Genomic DNA, 23,700 nt, shown 5'->3' with positions numbered 1-23,700 from the left:
CCGCTTAGCGTCATACCTTCACCCCAGATCCCCAGGTTCTTGAATCTCTGGACTGCGTTCGAACTGACCGCATCGTAATCGGACCTTTCTGGACTGGGTGAATGACTGGTTCAATGAACGGTCCGGTTCTCGCTCCCGAATGGGGAGGAATGATCCCGAGGGTGCCAAGATCCCCATTCCTCGGCGAACACTTTTCCATACAGGAGAGAGTCAGCCGACGAGGCATGTCCGGACACTGGGGTTGAGGAGATTTGTTTTCGGCCTGGCCGAGGAAGTCCTGGAAAATCGCGCTCACCAGAATGATCAGCTTGTGGATATTAGACTTCGATGCGGTCCTATAGTCTTCTCATCAGCCTGGTGTCCTCATGACCCTGAAACTGTGCGAGCTGAGCTGATTTGCGGGTAAGATATAATATCAGGGCCGTCCGATGCGGTGAATGTTCGATGTGCTGTGGGCTGATCAGCTCCATCAGCCTTCACGATAATATTTAGCTGTCGGGGTTCCGGTCCCGGAAGGGGAAACGATCAGCCTGATCGCCGCTGAGCGGGCGTAGAAGTGAGAAACAATGATCATTCATTACATATGTAGAGTCCATGGGTTCGCATGTCGCCCCTCCGATTCGGTCGTGGTGACTATGGGAGAGGAGCCGTAGTCTGCTATGATCCGGCAGCTTAAACACATCGATTTTTCCCATTTTCCCGATTGTTTCGCCTTTACGAATCAGTACCTTGCCAGTGATCGGCTCATTGGAGTCGACATCTAGAAGGAGTGTAGTCATCGAATCTCAGCGCCCTGACGGCACTCCGGGGAGACTCTGTGGAGTCCGGAGTGGTTTCAGCCCGCTGCTACAGACGAGGGAACTCTTTCTCCAACGGTAGTCTCAAACCTCTCGTGGAACGAAGGCTGTTTGTTATAGCTCTGAGGAATAACAAAGGCTTCCAGAACGACCACAAACGAGCTCACTTGCCCGCACTACCTGTCAGCAGACATGAACGCGGCAGCGTGCGCGTCACGCGAGGAGCCGGCTGAAAGCACGACCGACACAGACAACGCTTGTACGCTTTGGAGAACACTCTACGACCAACCTGGGAAGATCCAGCGTCCCCAATAGGAGAGCTTTTCTATTCATACGATACAGTGAACAAAGAACGCAGCCAATCAAATGCTTGCTCTGCTCGCTTGCCTGCCCTCTTGACTGGCCGTTGAGATGGCTGTCCAGGCGAGGACTCTTACCACAGACGTTGATAACGAGCTACAAGATATGCTCGTGTCTCAAGATCCGTCGGTCGGGTCTCTCAACGACGACGCGGACAGGCTCGTCGGGGAGCGGAGCGCAGACTCGAGATGGATGGAGCATGGAGAAACTAGGCTTCCGAGAGGTACTGACACTTGACATGTGGGGCTTCGAGGTTGAGCTGACCGACGGTCCCATATCTGGGAGGCGGTTCGGGATTGGTCTTTTCCTGCTCCGGGGTTTTTATTTTTGCGAACTCCTCTGCGACCCTCGCCTTCTCGTCGATGGAACTCGACGAGCCTCATTGGAGTCTCGGATGGCGGAACGAAGACCTACGCGCTGCTCAGGTAGCGCGACCTTTCCAGGGAGTTCGATAGTGTGAGCCCCCGGTTCCTCCGCAGTGATCGCAGTGCCTCGGTAGCGGACGGCGCAAAGTTACGTCTAAAGCACTAAAACGTTACGTCTCCGAAGCTTGGGAAGACTTGTCTTTGTCGACATTACCGGCACCGCCTTCTTCTCTGTTGTCCCCGTTGTTCTTAATGTTGCTGACGCTATTGCGACCTTTTATATATATGAGCATCACCTATTTATGGCTCGTCTGCTTTGAACTCTACCATCAAGGTTCGACAACGTAATTGCGCGGGTGCCGGTTTTCCGCTGATTTGCTCGCAATCATCCCATGGGGAGGTCCAGCTGTATTGGAATGATATTCCCTGCGACGTGGATTGAGGCGCTTGCCGGATAGTTCGAGTCGCAGCTCGTAGCGCGCATGGTAATGGCCCTACCACGAGGCAGTGTACGGGCTCTTTCCAAAATTCAGTTCTAGCTCATGCGGGACTGCTTCCGTCACTGATATTCTCCATATCAGACGATCGCGAAACGTGCCGTACAGGAGCTTCAACAAAAAATCAAGTCAGCAATCAACTCGAAATGCTGATTCCAGCATCTCAGTCAGTCACTCTTTATTATTTGTCTCGGCTCATCAGCCGGAATTCTGGGAAAGAACTCCGTGCCGTTCAAACATTGATGTTTGGACTTGCGTCACCGTGACACCTGACACACGAGGGAACGTGTCGATGACGTGTGTATATTTACGTGCACACATGACGCTTTCGTACATCTCCGCAAAAGCTTCTCGGTTCGCCCACGAATCTTCCCATTTCATCCAGTCATGGTGGCAACGACGATCGACGATTCCCTCGAGGGAATTCTCGGCATAATTCATGGAAATTTCCTCGAAATCATCCGATACAGAGAGAGGGCGAGAATAGCTGCCGCTCCGTCGCCGTAGACGTTCCCGAGCCTCATTACTTGAGTGTCAGACGATTTTAGCGCCTCATTACGGCATCCTACTGCTTTAGTTATGAGGTGTACGATAGCCAATTCGAAACAAGCTGGAGGCGGTCAGAGTTACCCGCAAAATCACTTCTTGCAAGCAGAGAGGGGAAAAATAGCTCTCAGGACCGCGCCTCGATTTTGCCCTGCTTCTGTATCCATATTCCTCATTTGAACCCCGACTTGATCCATTCGACGGCTTGTGTGACAGACCTGGATCTCGACCGATCACAAGGTGACCATGCCTCCGTTCCCATGCTCTAACAGAAGCACTGCTGCCATCCGATACGACGGCAGCACACAACGCCACAACACGAGAAACTGCGAGCGTTGGCAGCCCTTCCTTCCAAAACGAAAAAACTGTCAACGCGAGCGTTCTGGATGACACGGTTACGCTCCTCCGGTGTTTGCTCAGGCAAATTCCTCGGAGCAGCTCAGACACACGAAAGAAGCGAACACTCAAAGGTGACAGGCTCCGATATTTACATTGGGGAAAGGCTTCCGGGACCTGCGAAAGATTTAGGGATGAATGCGGAGCCTCAAGCTCGCGAATCGAGTGAAGGAATGTATCAGCTGCTCGATTGTGGAGTTCCCGATTCGACGAGCAACAGATTGGAATTCGGGAGCATGGAACTGGCAGAATATATCTCCCTGAACAATTCAGAGAGGTCTGCCGGTGAAAGGCAATGGGACTGGGAGAGCCGGACTCTGCTGGGGGAAAACTCGAAAGAGGTACCTGCGATGGCTGGGTGATCAATAGAGTGGAACCAGGACCAGACTGCATGGATATGAGCGATGAACCATATGGGTTTCCATCCGAGGAATCAAGAGCGATACCATGGCCGCTCTCTAGTCCGGGAGGTTCTCATTTCTTCCTCAAACTTTGGATCCCCCGACGAACCGCGTGCTCAGCATTCATCGAGCTCTCAAGCTTGCGGAGAATTGTGTGCCCCGTCGTCGTCGTCAACTTGATGAACTTTCTCTTCTCGCACGAGGCCTGATTAAGCGGGAGCCACTCTTGCATATTGGCTTTGTGATGCTTTGTTCTCACAATCATTCCTCCAATGAGTTCTGTCAGCGAATTCGCATTCAGTCCGCGCATTTGCCCTCGTTCGCTCGGCTTGCTCACCTCGACCGGGGCAATAAGTTGGGAACTTGTTTTCTTGCGGGTCTGTATCCTGGGATGACGAGCCAAGAATAGCTTTGATATTGGAGCGCTTGCTGTATTAAGAAAACAAGCAAAGCGAAGTCATGCCGGGAAACCAATTCAAATCCCGGCTCCTCCAGGGAAATATTCATGTTGAGGGCAGACACGAATCCAGACTCTCAAATAATGTTGCGAAAATTTTGGTCTGTGTCGAACTCCCGCGGAGAAGAACTTCCCCCTGAAGGTCTTGCGGAATTCACGGAGACTCGGCTCTGAAAACGGATAACGTGGAGCAAGCAGAAGATGTCGAAATTCTTCTTCGTCATCATGGACGCTGTCTTGTGGTCTCGGAGTTTTTAGGAATTATTCGATAAATCTGAAGAGTCAGCGAGATTAATTTTCACCAAGGCAAGCGTGAGCGAGCGCCACGTCCCAGTGGCGTTATTTTCTCGTTCGTTTGTGCCTCTAGATATTTGTGGGTGAGCATGTGTTTTTGTCAGGTTTGAGCAGAAAAATCGAACCGCGGGCAAAAACAGTTCGGAAGGCTGATCTCTCTGCCACACCGACATCCGGCGCGCTCAGCTAGCCCGGGGAGGGAGCGGGAGAAGCAGCCGGCTCAATACAGCAAGTTTCATTCACTGAACAACGAGACGGCGAACACTGCCAGAGAAGAATGAACGGAGCAATGCAAGGCCGGATCTGCCTATCGAACATGTCCATCAGTCATCTGGTCCCGCGTATTGACACACTGGCCGCCTGAGGTGCTCAGAAAAATAGAAAGACGCGTTCCAAACCAATCTGTCAAGAAAGCTCATCATCGACTTGTCAGTAATTCTGAGCTTAGAGGAACGAGCCGGCAAACTCCTTCCGGCGATAGCTGCTCCGCGAAGGAAGATGTCCGGGTTAGGACTCCTTCTCGGAGTCGCTTCTACATCGGCATCAGGGAGAGAGTGGCAGTGTTCTCCCATATGGATTCTCCAGGAGAATAAGCGCTCAATCGCTGTTCCTCGACCCAGAAAGAGACGGATTCACGAATTCGTCCCTCAGGGGCCAATCGTTCCACTGGTATCGGATCGAGAGTCGACAACTGTAGCATTACAGAATTATATTCAGGTGAAGACTAACCATCAAATCCCCTCGGACGGAATCATGGATTCGAAAATTCCTCCGAGAGAGACCTTTGATTTGTTTTCATAATTACAGAGAGGGAGTCCCTTCGCTAGGTGGAGTGCCGAGGGCTCCAGTGATTAAGTATCTAATGGGAAGGGAGACGACGTCTCCCGTGATTTTCTCGAAAAGGTCGCTAAATTTGGGGCACCTCGCTCCGGGAAAAATCTTCATTTCTCGGGAAGTTGTCGCCACAGACCTCGAACCTCCAGCTCAGTGCGGTAGGCTGGTCAGCCCCATTGGTGAATCCGTCTCTGTCCGTCCGATTCAAACAGTGGGAGGGATCGATTAAAAGAACCGAAGGTGCCACGAGTCGAGAGGCGGACGACGATAATGGACGGCAAAAAGGACATGCTGCCATGAGTGGGAACACGAGAAAGTAATTAAAGCGTGACTTATCCAGGAACGCTCTTGCGAGAGCGAGATGGCGTTGAGGTTCATTTAGCCGGAGCCTCAGACTGACTCAATTGCAACATAATATGGAACCGGGCGCCGAAGACCGACGCTTGAGCCGGTGGGTGCATGAGAAAGCTCTCGAATCGATCAAGCCCCGGGAGCCTCCGCCGGGACAGCTATCAATTCCTCGAAAATTTCATCGTTTCCAACCTTCTTCGGCTCCCTTGCGAAGCTTCCGAGATTATTCCCAACAGACTAAACCTTCGGGGGATGAGGAACCACTCGTGGTGGAAAATCATTCGGACGAGACACGAGCGGAAAACTCGCGACCTCAATCCTGGGAGCGTTTGTTTTGTCGTTTAATCTCCAAACGCATGTTGAGCCATTGGGATTTCGAACCTCCGATTGAGTGAGAGCTTCCAAAGTTCGAAGCTCCCGATTGGAGACTTCGAACTGCGAGGCAGACGGAGGAAAGAGAGGGAACAGTACGCCACGGGATACGATTCTTTGCTGCGGTAGGTTATGGATCTACCTACATGCTTCCCTTAGGACTCGAAAACCAGCTGTGACTCTGCCGGGGGCCAGAAGGCCTTGTCGTTGGCGAGATGAGCTCTGAACTTCAAAGTTTGTTCGATTATGCGAAGAACGTTTGGCATAATGCCTTGAGATCCGATTTTCCTGAGACCGCGTTCTATATAAATGGCGAGAGGTCTCGTGTTTGCGGGCGAGAACGGAATGATTATTCCTCTTCCCTCCCACCTCATTTCCGCATCCCCCATGGACTGCCCTCCGAAGATAAGTGGAACACAAGCATTGCATTCCCTTCGCACGTTTGCACTGATAAAACATATCACCACATCACAGATTACTCTGTGATGACGCCGGTGACTAATGAGGGACAAAAACAATGAGTTATCTCCTTTCTGTCGAGACGCGGCTGAATGGATCCGGCTCCGAGAATGATCATGTATGTAATTGCCTAAGAGTCGTCCGCGCTTCCCCTGCGCAAACACATATCAGATCACGCCGATCGCTGACTAAGCCCGCTGTGTGCAAGCTTCGACGGTGCCAATCACTGGCTACCACATACGTAGGTGCCGTCTTCGTCCTCGATCCCCATTTTCGTCTTGTCCTAAGGACGTATCACACGCGACATCAATCTCACTGATACACGGAGATCGTGATTTTCGATCGATCACCGTCCTTGTCGTGAGCCTCCGAATCTTCAGTATCTGGATTCGGCCAACGGATTCACAAAACAAAGTCCCAAGGCGGAGCCATGCCCGCAACTTGAGGAGAATCGAGTGCATTGATAGGTCAGGTCCCGGCTAGTACCGTCGCGTCGGGTGCTACCATGACGACTACGTCGCCCGAAGCTCGGGCAGGCCATGTACATAGGTCGCAAATTTTTCTGGAGGGACGAATCTCCAGGTTTTGATTCCCAACCTACTCCCTTCCTCTGAGTATTTTAGAAGCGGACGATTCCAACCCCCAGAGTTAGCATAGAGAATTCGAAAGGAGACTATGAATTGTTCCGAAAGTTTCAGAAAATTTTTCGAGGATTCTCGGCAGGATATCACGCTGCCGACTTTCGGAGGATCTCAAGCTCATGAGCTCTGAAAATCCGCTGAGGGGGCATCATCCGCACGAGAGGAACGGGAGCTGGATTTAGGGTCTATCTCTGATTGCTGCTTCGATTGTCAATATCGGGATACATCAGGCAGAAAATCCCAGGTTCTCACCTCGCAGTCTTTTTGTTACAGTCCGAGCTTCTTGCCTCGCACCATTGTTTCTGCGGAGTGCGCGGGACGAATTTCGGATGCAGCGTGGGATGTCATTGGGGGCCGGAGGGAGTAAATACTGTCGGAGATCACGCGGGCCCCAGTCAGGATCTTCCTGGAAAATCCTGCTGAAGGCTCGCAACGCCCCTCTCGAATCTCGAGACGACGACGTTGAGCTCATGTTCAAAGAACTTGCGCGCCCATAGATTCGATGAGGAGGGCGCGCACTGTGCCTCGCCTCCGGGTGAACAGGACGGAAATTCGATTCTCGAGGCGAAAAATTCAAAGTCGTCGGTTTCTCTCACCTGCGATGCTGAAATCTCCCTCTTCCGCATTGCTCTCCGAGATATCTGTTGGTTTATGATTCAAGAGCTGCGATATTATGTTTTCGAGGAGTCTTCCCGAAGGAGTTGGTTAGTCGGGAACCAAGAGCTCCCGGAAATACATCCTACACTCGTGCGTGACGGTCGCCGATGAGCAAGAATATGATGGTGTAAAAGAATAACGATCGGTGATAAACTTCGGCCTGTTGCTACAATAGGTCTGTTCCAATAGAATCATCGGAAGCGCTCGAATCAGGGCGGAAAATTCAGCGAGGGCCCCGAAGGGCCGACAAGCCCTGATCAGACCTCTTCTCATTGCAGGGATCCACCGGGACGAAGAATTCTTATGCGAATTTATGGAACGTAGCCACTCTTTCTGCCGGCCTTGCGAGCGTTCGCCGGTGCGCGGAGGAATTTCTTTCGAAACATTCCACGCTAATTAGTGCCGTGGGGGAGCACTTGAGGGCAATCCAGATGAATTTTTCATTCCAGGCGGTTTCAGACCCACATACTCATGCGCCGACTCCTCGCATTCAGAGAATTCATATCTCTCAAGATCAGTGACCTCGTCAACCTACAGAGATCCAATTAGAGGAAGCTAACTCTTCGGCTTCGAAACCACGAGAATCGTGCGTAAGTCCCTATGTCATATTTTCCATACTTGAACACCAGACTGCCTCGAGGGATCGCCACGGCAAGGAATCTGAGTGAGAGCTTCTCCGGTTCGACGGGTGCCGCCAAGATTCTCCGCAGCGACAGAAAGAAACACAATAGATGGGAGCCATGATTTCCGGCACGATTGCGAATCTTCGTCTTGCTCGAGCCCCGCGAAACCCGAAGGAATGGTGATCGGGTTCTGGAGTACGAGTTCAGAGGTGAGCGACTGTCCGTCGAATACTCCCGACGACATAGTGTGAGGCGCGTGCTCAGGATTTTCTTCCGGGTAGGGAGGGCTGGGGCGAGGAGGGTTATTTCTCCCGCTATTTTCAACAGTGGGAGACAAATGCAATCGGATCATTCTGCAATGGGATATGAACGAAATCAATCGAGCATACTGCTCGCACATAACCGATGATGAATGATGATGATGATTGCAAGAAGGGTGCGCGCGTTCCATCCTGAATGGAGATGTGAAAACGACACCCTTGTCCCCTCTCCCATGAGCACGCCATCGCGTACGGCTTCGAGAATGAATTTTCTTCCCGCTTTATCACGGGAGCCGCGGGCGTTCTCTGTTCTTTCACGATGCTCAACAACCCCATCGATCCACCCCAGCCCGACGTCTGCATACTTCCTACGCCTGTTATTCCGGCTGTTAGCAGTCCTCGTGCCCGCCGATTCCGAGGCGCGTTGCTGCATAATGACATGCAATTGCGGCTTTCCAAGCTCGAACTTCTTAATGACAATACGAGTGGTCTCCCTCCACTGCCGAAGCTTCAGGAACTGCGTCATTCCCTGATTTTCAGAGCAACGATGAGCGTCGTGATGCTTTTTCCGGTACCACGGAACGCTCCGCCCATTCACCCTCGAACCTTCTCTCCAATGATTGGATTCATCTTCGGACAGAGCTCCCAGGAGATGACAGTTGCTTCGTTCGGAGGATCCTTCATTTCGCTCCATTCCATGTATTCTTTTGCTTTATCTCTGGGACGCGGCGCCGGCGCTCGGAGCTCAATTCTAACTTCCAACCTGCTCGTTCGAGCTTTTTCGCTGGTCGACGACGCGGAGAACGTTTCTAGCGGCGAGTCCTTTCGCATCGATCCGACGACAAAGGGGCGTCAGGAAAGGCAAAGGGCGATGAAAGGACGAGCATGAAATGCGCCGAGCAACGTTCGTGGTCTGGACTCATCCGAAAAAATCGGTATTCTCTGCACGCGCTCAGCTCCAGAACCCCCTCTCGTCGGCGCTCTGAAATATCGACGTTTTCTGCGAGCTCGCGGCGCAAAGTGTTTATTCTACTCAGTGCTCGCCCGCCCGCGGTATTCCGCTTTCGGAGCGAGTCGACGTTCTGCTCTCATGAAGCTCTCCGGCCCCGCGGGCGCGCAGATTTGGAGAGAAGCGACGAAAGTTCTATATTCCGACTCGAGAGATGTCATCTCGACAGACCCTTAAGATTCGAGACCCATCAAACACTGATGGGAAAGGAGATGGGTGGTGACGAGAGCGGAACGTCACGCTCGATTTGTCGCTCTCAGCTGATATTCAAATTTCTACATCATCGATATTAAGAGAATCTCTGATCCGGATGAAGATTCACTTTTATCTCCTGGAATTTTCCAATCAGGAACCTTCGATCTTGGGCTTTCATCGAGGGGGGAGAGCAGTAATCGCAAGAGCTCCCTCAGCACGCTCGAGACCTCGCAGGATATTCATCGATGAGGTGTTCTTATGTGAGCCGAAGCTGCCAGGCTGCTGGAATCATGCGGATTCGAGAAAGTTCGGTGGCGCGCAAAAGTAGCCGTGCCTGAACATTCCGCTTTAATTTGGGTGATGAAGGAGCCTCTGAAGCTGAAACTTATGGACTTGCCATCTGGGTGCTGCGCGAATCTCTGATCGCAGAACGGACTTCAACCAGCCTTCGGAAAAATTGTGCTGCGGAAGACCTCGCCTAGGATAGCATCGACTGGGTGAATTTTCTGCCTGCCAACGAGTCCATCTCTCGGACGATCCGTATTCTCCACCTCATACATGAAACGCATTTCTACCGACGATGCGAGGAGAATTCGACGCCACATCGGGCTTGAAGTGACCCCTCCGATATTATTTCCCTGTGGATATGTGGTCTTTCTCCTCCGAGCGCTCCGCCTCCATAGTCCGGTATCCCGCAAGCTCACAGAGTTTGATGACCACGGTAACGAAAAGAATCGGCCGCATCCTTCACAGCGGGATGGGGATGAAAATTTTCCAGTACAGGTCCCGATTCTGTGTTTCTCGAGACGGGATGCTCTGCTCATTTGGTCAGTCCGAGTCCGGTCGAAGGAAGACCACGGTCGACCTTTTTCATTTCATAGTGGGTCGGGAGACAATCCATACGCCCCCTCAGCCCAGTCTCGCCATCCCGCGGCGGAATCAGAGGAGTCTGCTCGCGAAAAATTGAAAATGTGACTCGGGCAGCGAGCAACTCACAATTTAAATGAGACGCCGGTTTCCTTTCCGGGAGCACCCAAACGCCGAACCCTCCGAGCGCTGCAGCGCTCACTCATTAAAATAAAACTGAGGAAACGAAACGATGAATGGAACGGAGCTCTCGGGGATCAGGGAATCGGGCCAGCGGTCGAGAGGATGCTGAGGATACAATCGTCGGGATCCGAGACTCTCTGAATCTGCCGGAGTTTCGATCCCTAGAATATTCCATCGCACACCGGGAATGAGCGAGGCCGAGAATGCGCGGGATCATTCGTGTTTCTCACGAATAAGGCTGGCTTCGAGAGAATCGCGGAGTTCGAGGAAACCGCGATTTTCGACAAAGTTCAACGAATCTGCGACTTTCGTCACTCCCTGATTTTCTAATACATCAATCTGATTTACTCCGACAAAGCACAGGGAACGTATTCTGATCATGAACGTGACTCGGGGCATTCCGGAAGAGCTCTAGAACTCCACGAGGCTCGGAGGGCTCTCAGCTACTTCTCGAGTTGGGCCCCGAGTTCGAAAGAACAGCTGAATCAGTATGAGAGATACGAGGGAGAGCTCGCAGAGCTCGGTTGCTCCGAGGAGCTGCTGTTCCCGCGAGGATCGAGCGAAAATCGAGCTTATCTGCGACTACGAGCGAATTATGCGGCTCCCCGCGATTCGGTCGCGACTTCGGCGATTTTTTTCCGCGATCAATCCACGGTTCCACACATGAGTGCCATGAGAAATTCAGCAATCAAGGTATCCTCGCCGAGGATTGATCATCATCGGTAATGGATTGTCGGACTCCCCATCGAGCCAGTCGGAATCGGCAATCGGATCAGTCGATCGGTTCTTCTCTCACGGTACACCCGAATCCGAATTTCAGTAAACCCGGAGAATGGGGACTCACAGTCTTCTGGGCCACAGCAGTTTAAGATGAAGTCTAAAGAGAAAATGAGACGACGGAGTGACGAACAACGTAGCCTCTGTGAGACGAAGATTGATACGCGACTGATAAGCCGGATAGCCGAAATCGCCGCGATTGGGCGTTGACTTAAAAAAGGCATGCTGCGCTAGGAGCCGAGGACTAGATTGAAAGAGCCTGGACAGTCAGCGAATACTTTGAAGCGATCACCGCATTTTTGCGAACAGTCTGCAGGATTGTCCGCTCCACCGAAGCGGAGGCTAGAAGTCACAGGCGGTACATGTCCCCGCGAGAGCGAAAGAATTATCCGCACGACACAGGGATGATGGGACGCGAGGGCGAACTGCATAATCCGATCGAGACCCGTTCCTGAAGAAATCGCGATGGCATTAGCCGATGCCGAAGTCCGAAGTTTCCTTGATTTACTCCCGATCGGTAGGTAAGCCACTGGACGAAGTGCTGAACCAAAGGAATCCGAGTCGCTCCTGCAGTAGCGTAGAGCAGGTCCGAGAACTTCCTTAGAAATGATCACGAGATGAGCACATCTCTGCCTCTCTCTCCGGGAGTAAGAATCCTTTGTTGGGTCTCGAAAAGAAAGTAGGAGCGCTTCGTTCGGTCAAGAGAAAACGCAAGGGATGCAGTCAGCAAGAAAAAGTTTCAGAAAAGGAATGATGAATGTAATAAATATTCATGCGCGCGAGGTAGTAGCTCAGGGGAACTTTTCACACGTGCACCCGGCGGAACCGAGATCTGGCGAATAATGCAGAGAACAAGCTCTCAAACACTTGTCTCTTATACACGCGGGAGCTTTCAACGGCTTCTTGAGGTTCTGCAAAAACACTTACGCTATTCGTAGGCTGTCCGCGGTCGCACTCAGGCCCTCCATACGGGGACATTAGGCTAGGACTGGTCTGGGATAAGCCAAGCGAATAATACAACATGAAACATAGGAAATACGGACTAAGAGTCCTGGTCGACAGGATATTGGGTACCCAACCTCGGAAGAGCCGAGTGCAGATAACCCCGAGCATCGATGCGGAATCCGAGCTAGCCTCCACAGGACAGTTCATCGCATCCCAATCTGGGAAAGAATCAGACCTCGCCTCTTCCCCGGCGCGTTATTTTACGTTTTGAGCGATGGATCATTATTTGAGACCGCTCGATTCAGATTGCCCCCGGTGACGCCAGCTATCCTCAGTCTCTGTTCCTAGCAACAGCGGGAACGTTCATATGACGGAAAGAGAACAAGTCGAGTTGATGAAGTTTCATTCTTCCAGTTTCAAACAAATCACACGTTTTCTCAATCCCCGGGACTAGAGCGTCCGATTAGGAATTTTCAAGTGTACGTTGAATAAATATCGAAAACCTACACAGATCCTCAGCGGAGGCGACGGAATGCTATTCCCGAGGCTGGAGTTTCCCGCGTACTATTGTTGTGCTGACCAGAGCGAGACCTCATCTGACGGTTTTTGTGGTCCTCACGGTCCAAACTCGCCTCTCTGAACGATCTTCTATCATGAGGTGACCCAGACACGCGTGGAAATCTCATCGGGACCTCGGATGAGGGAATGTGTATTTCGGCTTCGTGAACGAGGTAGGCTTTATGCCGCCGCTGTGGATTCATTCACATCAATATGTATTTTCACTTCACCTAGCTGCCTAAGTTTTTGTCGTAGAAAAAATAGATAGACTTCTCCTGTACAATGGGCACACTTGGGAGTAAAACTTCTGTCCCGCTCGAGCTCTTCAACTCCCCGCCCCCCGGGCGCCGATCTTTTCTCGATTCCCCAATCTTCGTAATCCGGTTCTCCGAAACTGCGCTATGATATTTTGCTCGTATTTACAGCATGGCATGATGTTTTAGAGTTTCAAAAGAGAGACATATATCAAGAGTCCGATCAGGAGCGAGCTAGGGCTGAATATCGAGTGTCCGGCGTTGGCTACGTTGCAATCTACCAGCCGCATCGCGCTCAGGAAGTCTAGACCCAAGTAGCGACGATAGTTCCTCTTATTTTCTGGGACTGGGCGAAGCTGCTGCGTTGAATCCTGGAAGAAAAGACGGAGGTGAAAGGAGCTCCGGGCAATGTTACACGTGAATTGTTTCCGCGGCCGACGTCAGAACTTTTCGGAATCTGGAAAAAAATCCTAAATCAGACAAACCTGGAAAATTAAATCCCGATGTTCGAAGGTGGACACGAACATCTTGAACGTGAACTCCTCGCTGTATTTTGACCCGTAGAACTGCTGCGCATAAACGAAAAGAGCCACGTAAGCATCCATTTCTTGCTGAATTTTATGGCGAGAAGTCATCATCGCGTTCGCGGCCACTTTCCCCAGGTTACACCTGAAATAAATTCGACGATCGAGCTGTGATTCCTCCCGAAGTGAGCAGCATTCCCGAATTCCGATATGGCTCATCTCAGGAATGTCGAGCAGCGACGATGTCCTCTCGAGGAGCTCTCGACCCGCGTAAGGGTTTTACCCTCACCGAAACCAATTACGACAAAATCGCGTATTCGCATGATCAGCCCCAGCACAGGTCGATCGCGGACGCAGCGAGTGGAAAATAAAAACTTACTCTCTGTATTTGTCGGAAGTTTGTCGACTGCCGTCTCTGCAGAGAAGTTCGAAATCTTCCGGAGCGACGTTCCTCGCCCACATAAGCGGATTTCGTCCGGCCGTATTCTCGAAGATTGTCGTATGCTTGACGAAAGCTACTTCACCTCCGCCCTCAACGAGACATCGAAAAGCGCCCGAGTGTCCATAGAACTGCTCTGAGGCGTCCCTGCTGCAGTAGTTGCGACTTTCGCCGTGGCACAAATCGCACAAATTTCGATAAGACTTGTAGTCTGTAGAGTAGGGTGTGGCGAATTCTTCGTTGAGGGCACCGGGCACGCAGCCTTTGCTGAAAAACTCCGACATTGCTCTCGCCGAGTCGCAGCCGTACGACCTCATGCGATCGTTGGTGAGTAGGAACGCGAGAGGTATGACATAGCCCGCGGCTGTGAACATCCCACCGCTGCAGACGCGCTTGCCTTTGGGGAGGAAATCTCGATATGAGAGTTTCTTCGCAATTCCTGAATATATGGCTCATTCCTCGCTTCAATCATCCCACTATGAGGAATACTGGAGACTTGCCTTTGAGATACAAGAGATCAGTGTCCTTGTCTTTTTGCTGAGCTACGCCGACCGCATAGTACGATGGCTCATCGAGGTTGTATTGCTCGGCGAGGATGGGTCGGAGCCCGAACCTTTGCCCTGCTCTGTAGATGTCCCCTGCCTCGAACATGGCGAGATCAGCATTGCCCTGATGTATCATGTGCATACATACAAGCTGGGTCGGGGCGAGAACACAGTGTATGTCTGGCTTGAGATTTTGCGCCCTGAAAGCAGCCTGGAAACAGAGAAATATTTTCATTCTTTTTTTCTCCCTCTATACATCGGGATCTGGGCGATGATATCCAGAAACAAGAGGAACCCACCCTCATCTGTTGACATTTCTCGAACTCCTGCGTCGAAGTCACGCAGAAACCCGCCGACGGCACTGGACATTTCCCCAGTTGACTGAACACCTCTAGGTGTGGTCCCAAGAAGCCGGCGTAGGTTTGTTTCTGCCCGTTCAAGCGAACGAAACGTGAGGTCCGGTCTTGGATGAGGAGATTCGAGCCGTTTCCATACTTATTGAATATGTTGAAAGTCTGAGACATCGGCGTCTCCCAAGGAGGTCGGAACTCGGAGCTGAAATTGAGAATGTGTGAGCCTCGAAGAACATGAGGAAGAGGATGTTAGACGGCAGTTTCCTTGTGAGTTCGAGGTGCACGATTCAGTATGATGCAGTGACATTAATTATTGTTTGTATACCGGGGCATCGATGATCTGTCATATCCTTCGTAATGGCTTGTGAGAAAAAAATATTCTGATTAGTCAATGGACGCATGCGTTCGAAGCTCTCATCACTTCGGGTTACTCGAATTCCCTCCAATTCGAAGGAGTGTGTCGCTTTCGAAACGAAACGAGCTCAGCGCATGCAATAAATAGCTTTCAATGCGGACACCTGCATTCGGGTCATGTCGAACGCAATCGAATCATCGGAGGGTCAAATATTGATGAGCGGGAGGAATGAAATAATTAGGTGTCTCCGTCGGATTAAGGACACTCACGAGTTTATCGATTGGTAAAAATTGTTGTTATTGTTGGAACCGAAGCGGTTGGAATCCAATTGGCTGCCGAAGTCGTGGTTGCTTGTCGGGTTATTTGTGTTGTATCCAGTGTTTGAGACATCCACCTCTTTGGACGGAAATTTCCCGAACAGCCGCAAAGAATCCTGCAGACGGGATCAAGGCTTGAAGCAAATTCCACAGAAAATCTCTCTGACTACTTTCCAACCTCTGGCAAACATGACATCGGTACGCCGAGGCTACTTACAATGACAAAATCTTGAATCAGACGGCGACGATCCTCCGGTGTTTCTGATGTGGTTGCGATCACATTCGGCGGAACGAAACCCCAGTTACATTGATCGTGACGATCCACGGACTCGATGCGACCATCAGGACACAGCAGGCGGTACCTTCGAATGTCACAGCATGATTACATGGTCAGAAGTCGCTACGATAATGACCCACGGCGGGCCCGAACTATAACATAGTAGCGATGCAGAGATAGACCGGCGATTGTACTATAGGAGCATCATCAGAAGCCCGGAGCCGGAGTTGATCAAATCACACAACGCCGCGATCTGTGTCCCTTCATTTATCTTCATATAAATATCAACACTAACTTGAACTTTCTCGAGGGATTGTCGGCGGTGGCTTCGTGAATTGTGGTGTGCTTGAGGAAAGCGACTTCGCCGTCTTTCTCCAAACATCGGAAAGCACCGTCGTAGTTTGCGTAAGGATCGTTCCCAGAGCATCGATCCGCGGCTCGCCCCGCGCAGATATCGCACATCTTTTGAGGATTGTCCCCTGCGAAATACCTCGCTTGAAATACCTCGTCGAATTCAATTGGAAGGGAGCGTCACGGACATGTGACGATGTGTTGTGGGTCTCATACATCCTCACCAGTGGGATTGTGTTTGTCCAGAAGAGAATTCGGAGCACAGCTCGGCCCGAAAAACTGCGAAGCACTTTTCACGAGGTTGTTGCAGTCATTCACTTCAACAATTCCATTGTCGATAAGATGGGCCATGGGCACAACCCAGCCCGCCATGTCACCCACCGATGAGAAACACACCCGTCGTCCTCTGAGATGGTGCAAGTCGCTTATGTTGGAGTATTCATGCACCACGGCCACGGAATAGAAACCGGGTTGCTCCTCTGAACGACAACGAGAATTTTGTGGTCAGAACATCTCCTGATATTTCATCAGCCTCCCGAAGGAATCATCGATGTTATGGTTATGGAATCCTCTCGTGAATCTCCCGATAGAGATCTGGAGCTTTTTTTCCTCAATACCTCCGGCGCCCGAGGGGGCTTCACTCTCAGAGCGAAGCCTGTAACGATTTGGTTCTTCCGCGAGACAACTTGCCATCGGCATCATCAGATAATCTGGTGCTTGTCTTGGCTACTTGGAGGGGGGCTTTCGCTCTTCCAGAGAGTCCCCGCCGGGAACCGTGGTCGGGACGATTATTCTATCGAAATGGTGGTTGAGTTGGAAGGTTCACGGTGAACTCGTCCCTTCCGTAAATTCACGCCACTCACCGGGTCCGTAGAGCTCGCTCAAGAGCGGTATGACTGAATGCAGTCCTCCGCCGGAATACATCTCTCCTGGATCCAACTCGACTAGATCGACCTTCTGGTTGTCCAGGAAGTTCATGCATTGATCTTTGGACGGTGCTTGAGCGCACAGAAGTTCAACGTGAAGCCGTTGCGACGTTCTCACTGCCTCGGCGAATTCTGTGCATTTCAATTGCTCGGAGTCGCTGACTGTGCACCACGTCAGGTTACCGCTCGATGCGCCAAATACACCTGAAAAGCGAAAAAGAATATATATGCATACCGAGATGAGAAACTCAGGAGTTCGACAATGCGCGGGAATTTTTTCACCGACTCGGATATATCTCTTTCCTATCTAATTCTGAATATTTCGTCATATGAAGTTCCCCAACGAAGATCCGGTGGACCTCAAAGGCTTCTCTGGAGGAAACCGGAGGGTGAATCGGACACAAACTTCGGCGCATCAACATCGTGGCCCAGCTTCCGTATAGACCGCGGCACTCCCTCACGAATTGAGAAGACCTACAATTTGACTTCTACCGTTATCGCTCCCCGAAACTTTATTTTCGCTTATGGATTACGAAAGCACGGGGGAAAATCTCCAGAAGAAAATGGTCACAAAGTCAACCCGGGAGCGGGCAAGTAAGCTCCATCTTCGATTTGAGGTCTCTCCTCGTTTCATGTGTGTTTTAGGATCTTATATGGAAGTTTTCAACATTCAGGGGCTTCCTCGCTTCCCTCTCGCAACTCTCCCCCATGAAGATGAGCCGGCTGAGCCGGGTCTCGCATAAGGAAGTCCTAATATGGGAGAGGTACTCTCAGAGCTGGAAATGATTTATCTTCGATGAAAATTTCTGTCTCTCTTTCTCGTATCGATGCTTCGGGGAGAAACTATTGTGACTCATCGAGGCTCCAACGTTTTTTTCTTGAGAAACTCCGACGCATAAGATTCTCGAACTTCGCAACGACCAGGACAATCGGAGAATTCGTTCCAGGATTCAGCCTCTTCGTACTTCAGCATCGCAACTCTTTCTGACAGGTTCCCCCCGCTCCGCACTTTAAACGAAATGGAGCTTGATACCCATTTACTCACCCGACAACGAAAACGACAGAAAAGACAGAAACGTAGAGTACACAAGTGGTTGCATGATGATGCACTTCGTCCCAAAAGCGAGCAGAACGGATATCAGCAAAGTTCACACGTTTTCGGAGCCATATTATCAGAATCGCAGAAAAGTTGACTTTTCTTCTGCTTCTGTGCGAACCGTTCCTTTTGACGATATCCCTCCGGTTGCCACCACAACGCGACGCTGACGCTCACCGACGTTAGACGTCAGTCCGTCGGTTGAATCAATCCGGAGAAATGTGGAGAGAATCGCCCTGAAGCATGGTTACCGTGGCGACGTCCGAACACACGAGCGACTGCGCGCCTCAGGTGTCTGGGGTGGGTCGCGGACCTGTTCATGCTCCGGAATACGCTCGTCGTACAGCCTTCCATTCCTCCTTAAATTCTATAGATGGTAGCCATGGGCGATCGTGTAAGGTTTGTTTCCACATTCCATGAGGGAGTGGTGTGCCGTCGGAGGAGAGAGCAGCACCCTTGGACGCGGAGAGCTGAGGACGACAGCGGGAACCAGGAGCAAAACCCGAAGAGGATAGTTTCTCGTAGATTGCGCAACGCCCGAACACGGTGCCTCGTATTCGACTCGAGAACGGGAAGCAGTGCAGAGCGTCGCTCGTTCTGATGTTAGCTGCATTACCGACGCTCAGCTGAGAGGCTCCCCTGTCAGACTCATCAGGAATTTTTTGCTTTTCCCCATCAGGCGGGAACTTCAATCGTATGGTCCGAGATCTCGGAATTAGCCTCCTCCTTCTTCAGAGAGGTACCGTTTCGGACCTAAGGTTCAGGGAGTCTGGGCTCAAACGGAAGGCCATGTCCTTCGTAATCAGGATTGTTTAGATGCGAAAAAGCTTCACCCGATTTTCGCGCGATCGCTCGCAAGTCCCGCCCGAAGAAGTAAGACGAAGAAGAAAGTGGAAGAAAAAGAAAAAAGAACTGCCAGACGAGAAAACGGGATCTTCCAGCGGAATCTCAGGGAAAAGAGATCCGTACCGGGACTTCATGTTTTAGTTAGAATTTTTCAAGCAACTACACTGTACGCTCGGGTTCGGAAATCGGGAAAGCAGGGGGAGGGTGTCCTGGAGACGATGTCCGTTTCTTGTGGAATCCGGCGCACAGATCGTACTTATGCGGCGTATCCGTTCATGTGGGACATCCGGCATCTCTCCGTTCGAAACAAGGGGCTCAAATTATGGATAGCGATCTTCAGACTAACTCTCCGGACCTTCCGCGCCGACGGAAAATGAAGCTTCCCCTCAAGTTCATTTTCTCCTGTACTGTATCCAGATATGCGGAGCTTCTTTTCGCGTCCAGCGAAGCGACAGAAGATTGAGATGAAGGCGAGAACAGTGACTGGGGACAACTCTTGTACGAGACACGATGGATTCGAAGCCACAGGGATCGATCTTATGGAATCTCTCAGCTATCCCTCTCGCATTACGAAGAATCAGACTTATGCCTGAAGAGGGCCCGAACGGAGACTTTCCTAGCTCAACGATGCGGATGAATCTCATTTCGTAGTGAATACACGGAATCGAGATCAAGCCAGCAGCTTCTATTGCTTTAATGATACTCAATGGCTCACAATTTACAAGTGTTCCGCATGGATTGAAAGACTAGATTCCAGTGTTCCCTCCGAGCAGTCGCAGGGCCCTGGGGGATAACTCGCTCCATATGTACATTTATTCACAGACTCCCCTATAGCGGTCCGGGGGGTGTTGTTGGGGATACTCGGGAAAGGGGAAAGTCGTTTTTGTCCTCCTCTCCAGTTTATTTACTTGGCAGCCTACTGCCAGGGGTCTCGACCGATCGAGGGCCCACCACTAGCACGACCGGCGCCTACGCCAGCCAGGACAAGACCCTATCTAGGTGCACGTTCGCTCCGTCTCTCATGCACATTGATTCCGACGTGCCTATATGTCCTCAGCTTCTGCAGCATACGGAGACTGTGTTTCGAATTTGGGTGCAGACCCACGATATGGACTAGGAATTTCAAACGAGTCAACAATGGAATCAATAATCGATAAATCATTATAAGATGGAAACGATGGCACAGGAGGCGACTCGGTGACGACTTGTTGATCTTCAGGCTCGGCCGAAAACTCCGAGGGGATCGGAGTTTCATGAGGAAACCGATCAATCTCGCAGCCCATCAGAAAGAACTGTCGATGATCAACGATGGAACGAGAGGCTCAATCAATCAATCAGCTTGATTTACAGAGTGCCAATCTGATTGAATCGCTTAAGTCTTAGAGGTAAATTATCTTTGAATAATACGGGATCAGCTCTGCATTGTGAAATTCCGAGAGGCATTCCGCCGAAAGCTTCCACAAATTTGTTGATGCAATCCGAGCGTGCTTTCATGTGATCCAAGCTTGCCGACAACGAGTTCGCTGCCGTTGAAGGCGTGTCGGGTTTGAATTTTTTGCGTGGAGCCACTTTCACGGGTGGTGCGCCGTCCGTCAAGTTTGCTACGAGGAAATTCATAAGAATATCTTCACAATTGAATTTAGTATCCACGTAATCGCGGAGGCTCTTGTCGAGCTCGAAGAAATGTCGTCCATAGTTTACATGGTAGATCGCAGCTCCGGTCAGAACCATGCTGATGTCGTTCAGCCATTCCGACTCGTAATGCCACCGTTTCGTTTGATTGTTCCAGACATGGAGCCTCGAGGGGAATCCCACGATTCGGTCTGCGTTCTCACACCAGACCTGGAACGCGAACTCCAACTCGTCTGAGGTCAGCATCAAGATGTCGTCATCGAGTGACAGGACGGCTTCGGTTCCTATCTCCTTGTACGGATAGAATCTGTTGGTCAACTTGTTCTCCTTCGACTTGACGACGACGAGGGATTTTGTCGTTTTCATCAGAGGGGATGGCGGTTCGACGTTCGGATTGTTCCACACCACTAAGATCTTCGCCAGTGACGGCACGCTCTGTAGCAGACTGATCAATTTTCTCAAGGACTCTAGACGATTGTAGGTGAGGATGACGGCGGTGAAGCCTCGACTTTTCTGAGCGAATCGCGGAATACTGTCGGAAGCGTACGTTTGCCCCGATCGTTGAGCGAAGAGCCGCTCATTGAGAATTTCCATCGCTGTCGACATCACGACGGCCGGCGAGCTCATGTACCGTTCGAAGACGGAAACGAGCTTTTCGCGGCGGAAGCGAATTTCTGCAGCGCTGAACTTCTCGAGATGCTTGACGATTTCTGGCCGCCGCTCGAGGTTGAAGTTGACCGCGAGCTCCAGCCAATCGATTCGCTCGGGAAACGGCAGGATCATGCGGTCTTCATTGTGGATGAGCACCGGTATGCACCCTGCGCTGACAGCTTCGGTGAATGTCAACGCCGACTCGACACCTACACCGCTGAAGATCAGGCAGAAGTCCGAATTCTCGAGAGCTTTCGGATAGTCCATTAGGACATTTTTCTGCGGTTCCGCCATCGAGAACGTTGTATAGGCGCAGCGTTTGCCGCGTCGCTTCGTGCAGGGCTCGAGCAGAGTCACTCCCGGAGAGCTTTTGGCCAGATTGAGAACAAGTTTTTCCGCCCAATCGGGGAGCTCCGCCCAGCGCGGAATCGCCAGAGACCACGCTCTGCTGAATCTGTATAGAAGGAGACCTCATTCATTCTCGGATCCGTCGTCGAGAGGCTGACGGAACTCACCAACACCTTGGAATTGGCGAAAGGAATGATGAGGACCGATGGATTGATCCGTCTTGGAGAGGCTCTTACCTCAGTTTGTCTCCCTTATCCTTTATCCGGTAGGCGGAGAAGGGCAGTATCGGTATACTGACATCGAATCCGGGTCGGTATGTCTGATCTGTGAGAGCAGCCGATACGTGAATCGCCCTCCCTGTTCGTGGCGTGCTCTGGAGCTGGTTGAAGACGAGGTGATTGGAGCCATCCCCCCAACTAGGAGAGATCAGAGGAAAAAGAATAATTTCTCGACGTTTCCTGTTCCTGCTCATGTTCGAATATCCGAAATTCGATCACAGAAGCTCTCTGTGGGGAGGATGACAATACGCTGCTGAAGATTGTGACGGGAGTTTACCATTCATTTGCTAATCATCCCCGCTTTCGTTTAGTTCAGAATAACTTTACTCACAACGGCAGCGAGTTCAATACGTCCGGAGTCATCGGGTGCTGCACTCCCAGAGTATCGACGCTCGGTACGAGTAAACAGGCATCGTTGGGATCGGTCACGAAGTAATGCGATTTCCTCAACCACTCCAGCATTCGCATATATTCAACGCTGGTCTCCGGCACGACTTGATTACCGTCCTCGTCCACATATCTGGAAAGCACTCACGAGCTCAGCGGATTTCGCACAACATTCTCCTTGAGGTCGATAGGGAATACCAGCCGAATCACAAACTTTTGAAGATCCGCGGAAATGTTCACTCATGCGAACGAGAATTCCGCCGGATCGGATGAAGAAAAACGAATTCCGTCTCACGATCAGTGACCTCAGTCGACCTACCTGGTGATGGGGTAAATGTATGCGGTGATCCTTTCGGCGGTTTTGCCGCAACGGTGTACGTCTACGCATTTCCAGTGCGTGCATAGTTCGGTCGGGACAGAATGTCCGGCAATCACATCATTCTCATAATACGTATCCTGGACGAGGAGCGGCTCGAACTCCCTGTGGATCGGAAGCATTGCCTTTAAAATTTGAAGAGCCCCGGTACTGTGCGGGAATCCGAAGAAGTTATCATGTCATGGAAAACGTAGAGTTCTCGGCTGTGCTCCGACGCGGGAACCGTGGCAAAGAGAGGAAACTAGGCACTCTGGACGCGTCACCAACTAGGAGCAAGGGATCCGGGATTTCGAGAACGGGGATCCAGACTAGTTCTCTCCCGACGAACACAGGAATCGAAGTTCCTCTCCGCCTGAAGAAACCTCGACCGGAACGAATGCTCTCTCGCCGGGAGCCGACGGGGCTCTGTGGTTGACTGAAAGTTCCGACCTATCCAAATGTCTGTACTGACCGGTACCTCTTATCATACGACTGAGCCGATCTGTTCTGGAAGAAGAGCCACAATGCATAAGCCACGAGCAGTGCAATGGCCAATTTCGGCCAAGTGCGCCAACGGTGGCTCGTTTTGTCCAGGGTCATGTTTTTCTCAGGGAGCAGATGCATCGCGTCATGTTTCACCGCCACTTCGATCCGAGATTAGGTTCCACCAAAATCTGTTCAGCTACGGCATTACGGAAATACGTTTCCGAGTGTTTTCGAGCAAGGCTGAGCTGACGGAGTCTTCTCTCTCGAGTTTCCTCCTCTCTGCTTGAGAAAGAGAATGCTCTGTTTACACGGTCTTCGCGCCCTCTCCACGCTCGTCTACCGCAGGATCCCCTATTTTAAATCGAGAAAAAATGATATTTCGGCCGCTTCTGAATCTCGGGCAACGAGGCTCTGGTTTAGCTCATCCGCATGAGTC

General features: G+C 51.3%; 1 protein-coding gene across 1 annotated transcript; it reads right to left on the bottom strand.

Moving 5' to 3' along the window:
* Positions 1 to 12,786: 12,786 nt before the first annotated feature.
* On the bottom strand, positions 12,787 to 23,500 carry LOC100908456 (uncharacterized). Its single transcript, XM_003743241.2, has 15 exons — positions 23,257 to 23,500; positions 22,743 to 22,904; positions 22,368 to 22,556; positions 21,995 to 22,174; positions 20,483 to 21,864; positions 17,123 to 17,389; positions 16,484 to 16,738; positions 16,204 to 16,387; positions 15,849 to 15,993; positions 15,584 to 15,747; positions 14,906 to 15,161; positions 14,562 to 14,817; positions 14,002 to 14,458; positions 13,584 to 13,767; positions 12,787 to 13,469 (listed from the first exon to the last, which is right to left on the bottom strand). Exons 1-15 carry the CDS (start codon positions 23,400 to 23,402, stop codon positions 13,284 to 13,286), a joined length of 4,413 nt encoding a protein of 1,470 aa, XP_003743289.1. The 5' UTR covers positions 23,403 to 23,500; the 3' UTR covers positions 12,787 to 13,283.
* Positions 23,501 to 23,700: the final 200 nt, after the last annotated feature.

This window comes from Galendromus occidentalis, unplaced genomic scaffold (assembly GCF_000255335.2).
Source record: "Galendromus occidentalis unplaced genomic scaffold, Mocc_1.1 scf7180000077441, whole genome shotgun sequence".
In the NCBI taxonomy this organism is placed as follows: Eukaryota; Metazoa; Arthropoda; class Arachnida; order Mesostigmata; family Phytoseiidae; genus Galendromus; species Galendromus occidentalis.
The sequence above is the reverse complement of the archived record's forward strand: the minus strand, read 5'-3'. Positions and strand labels throughout refer to the sequence as shown.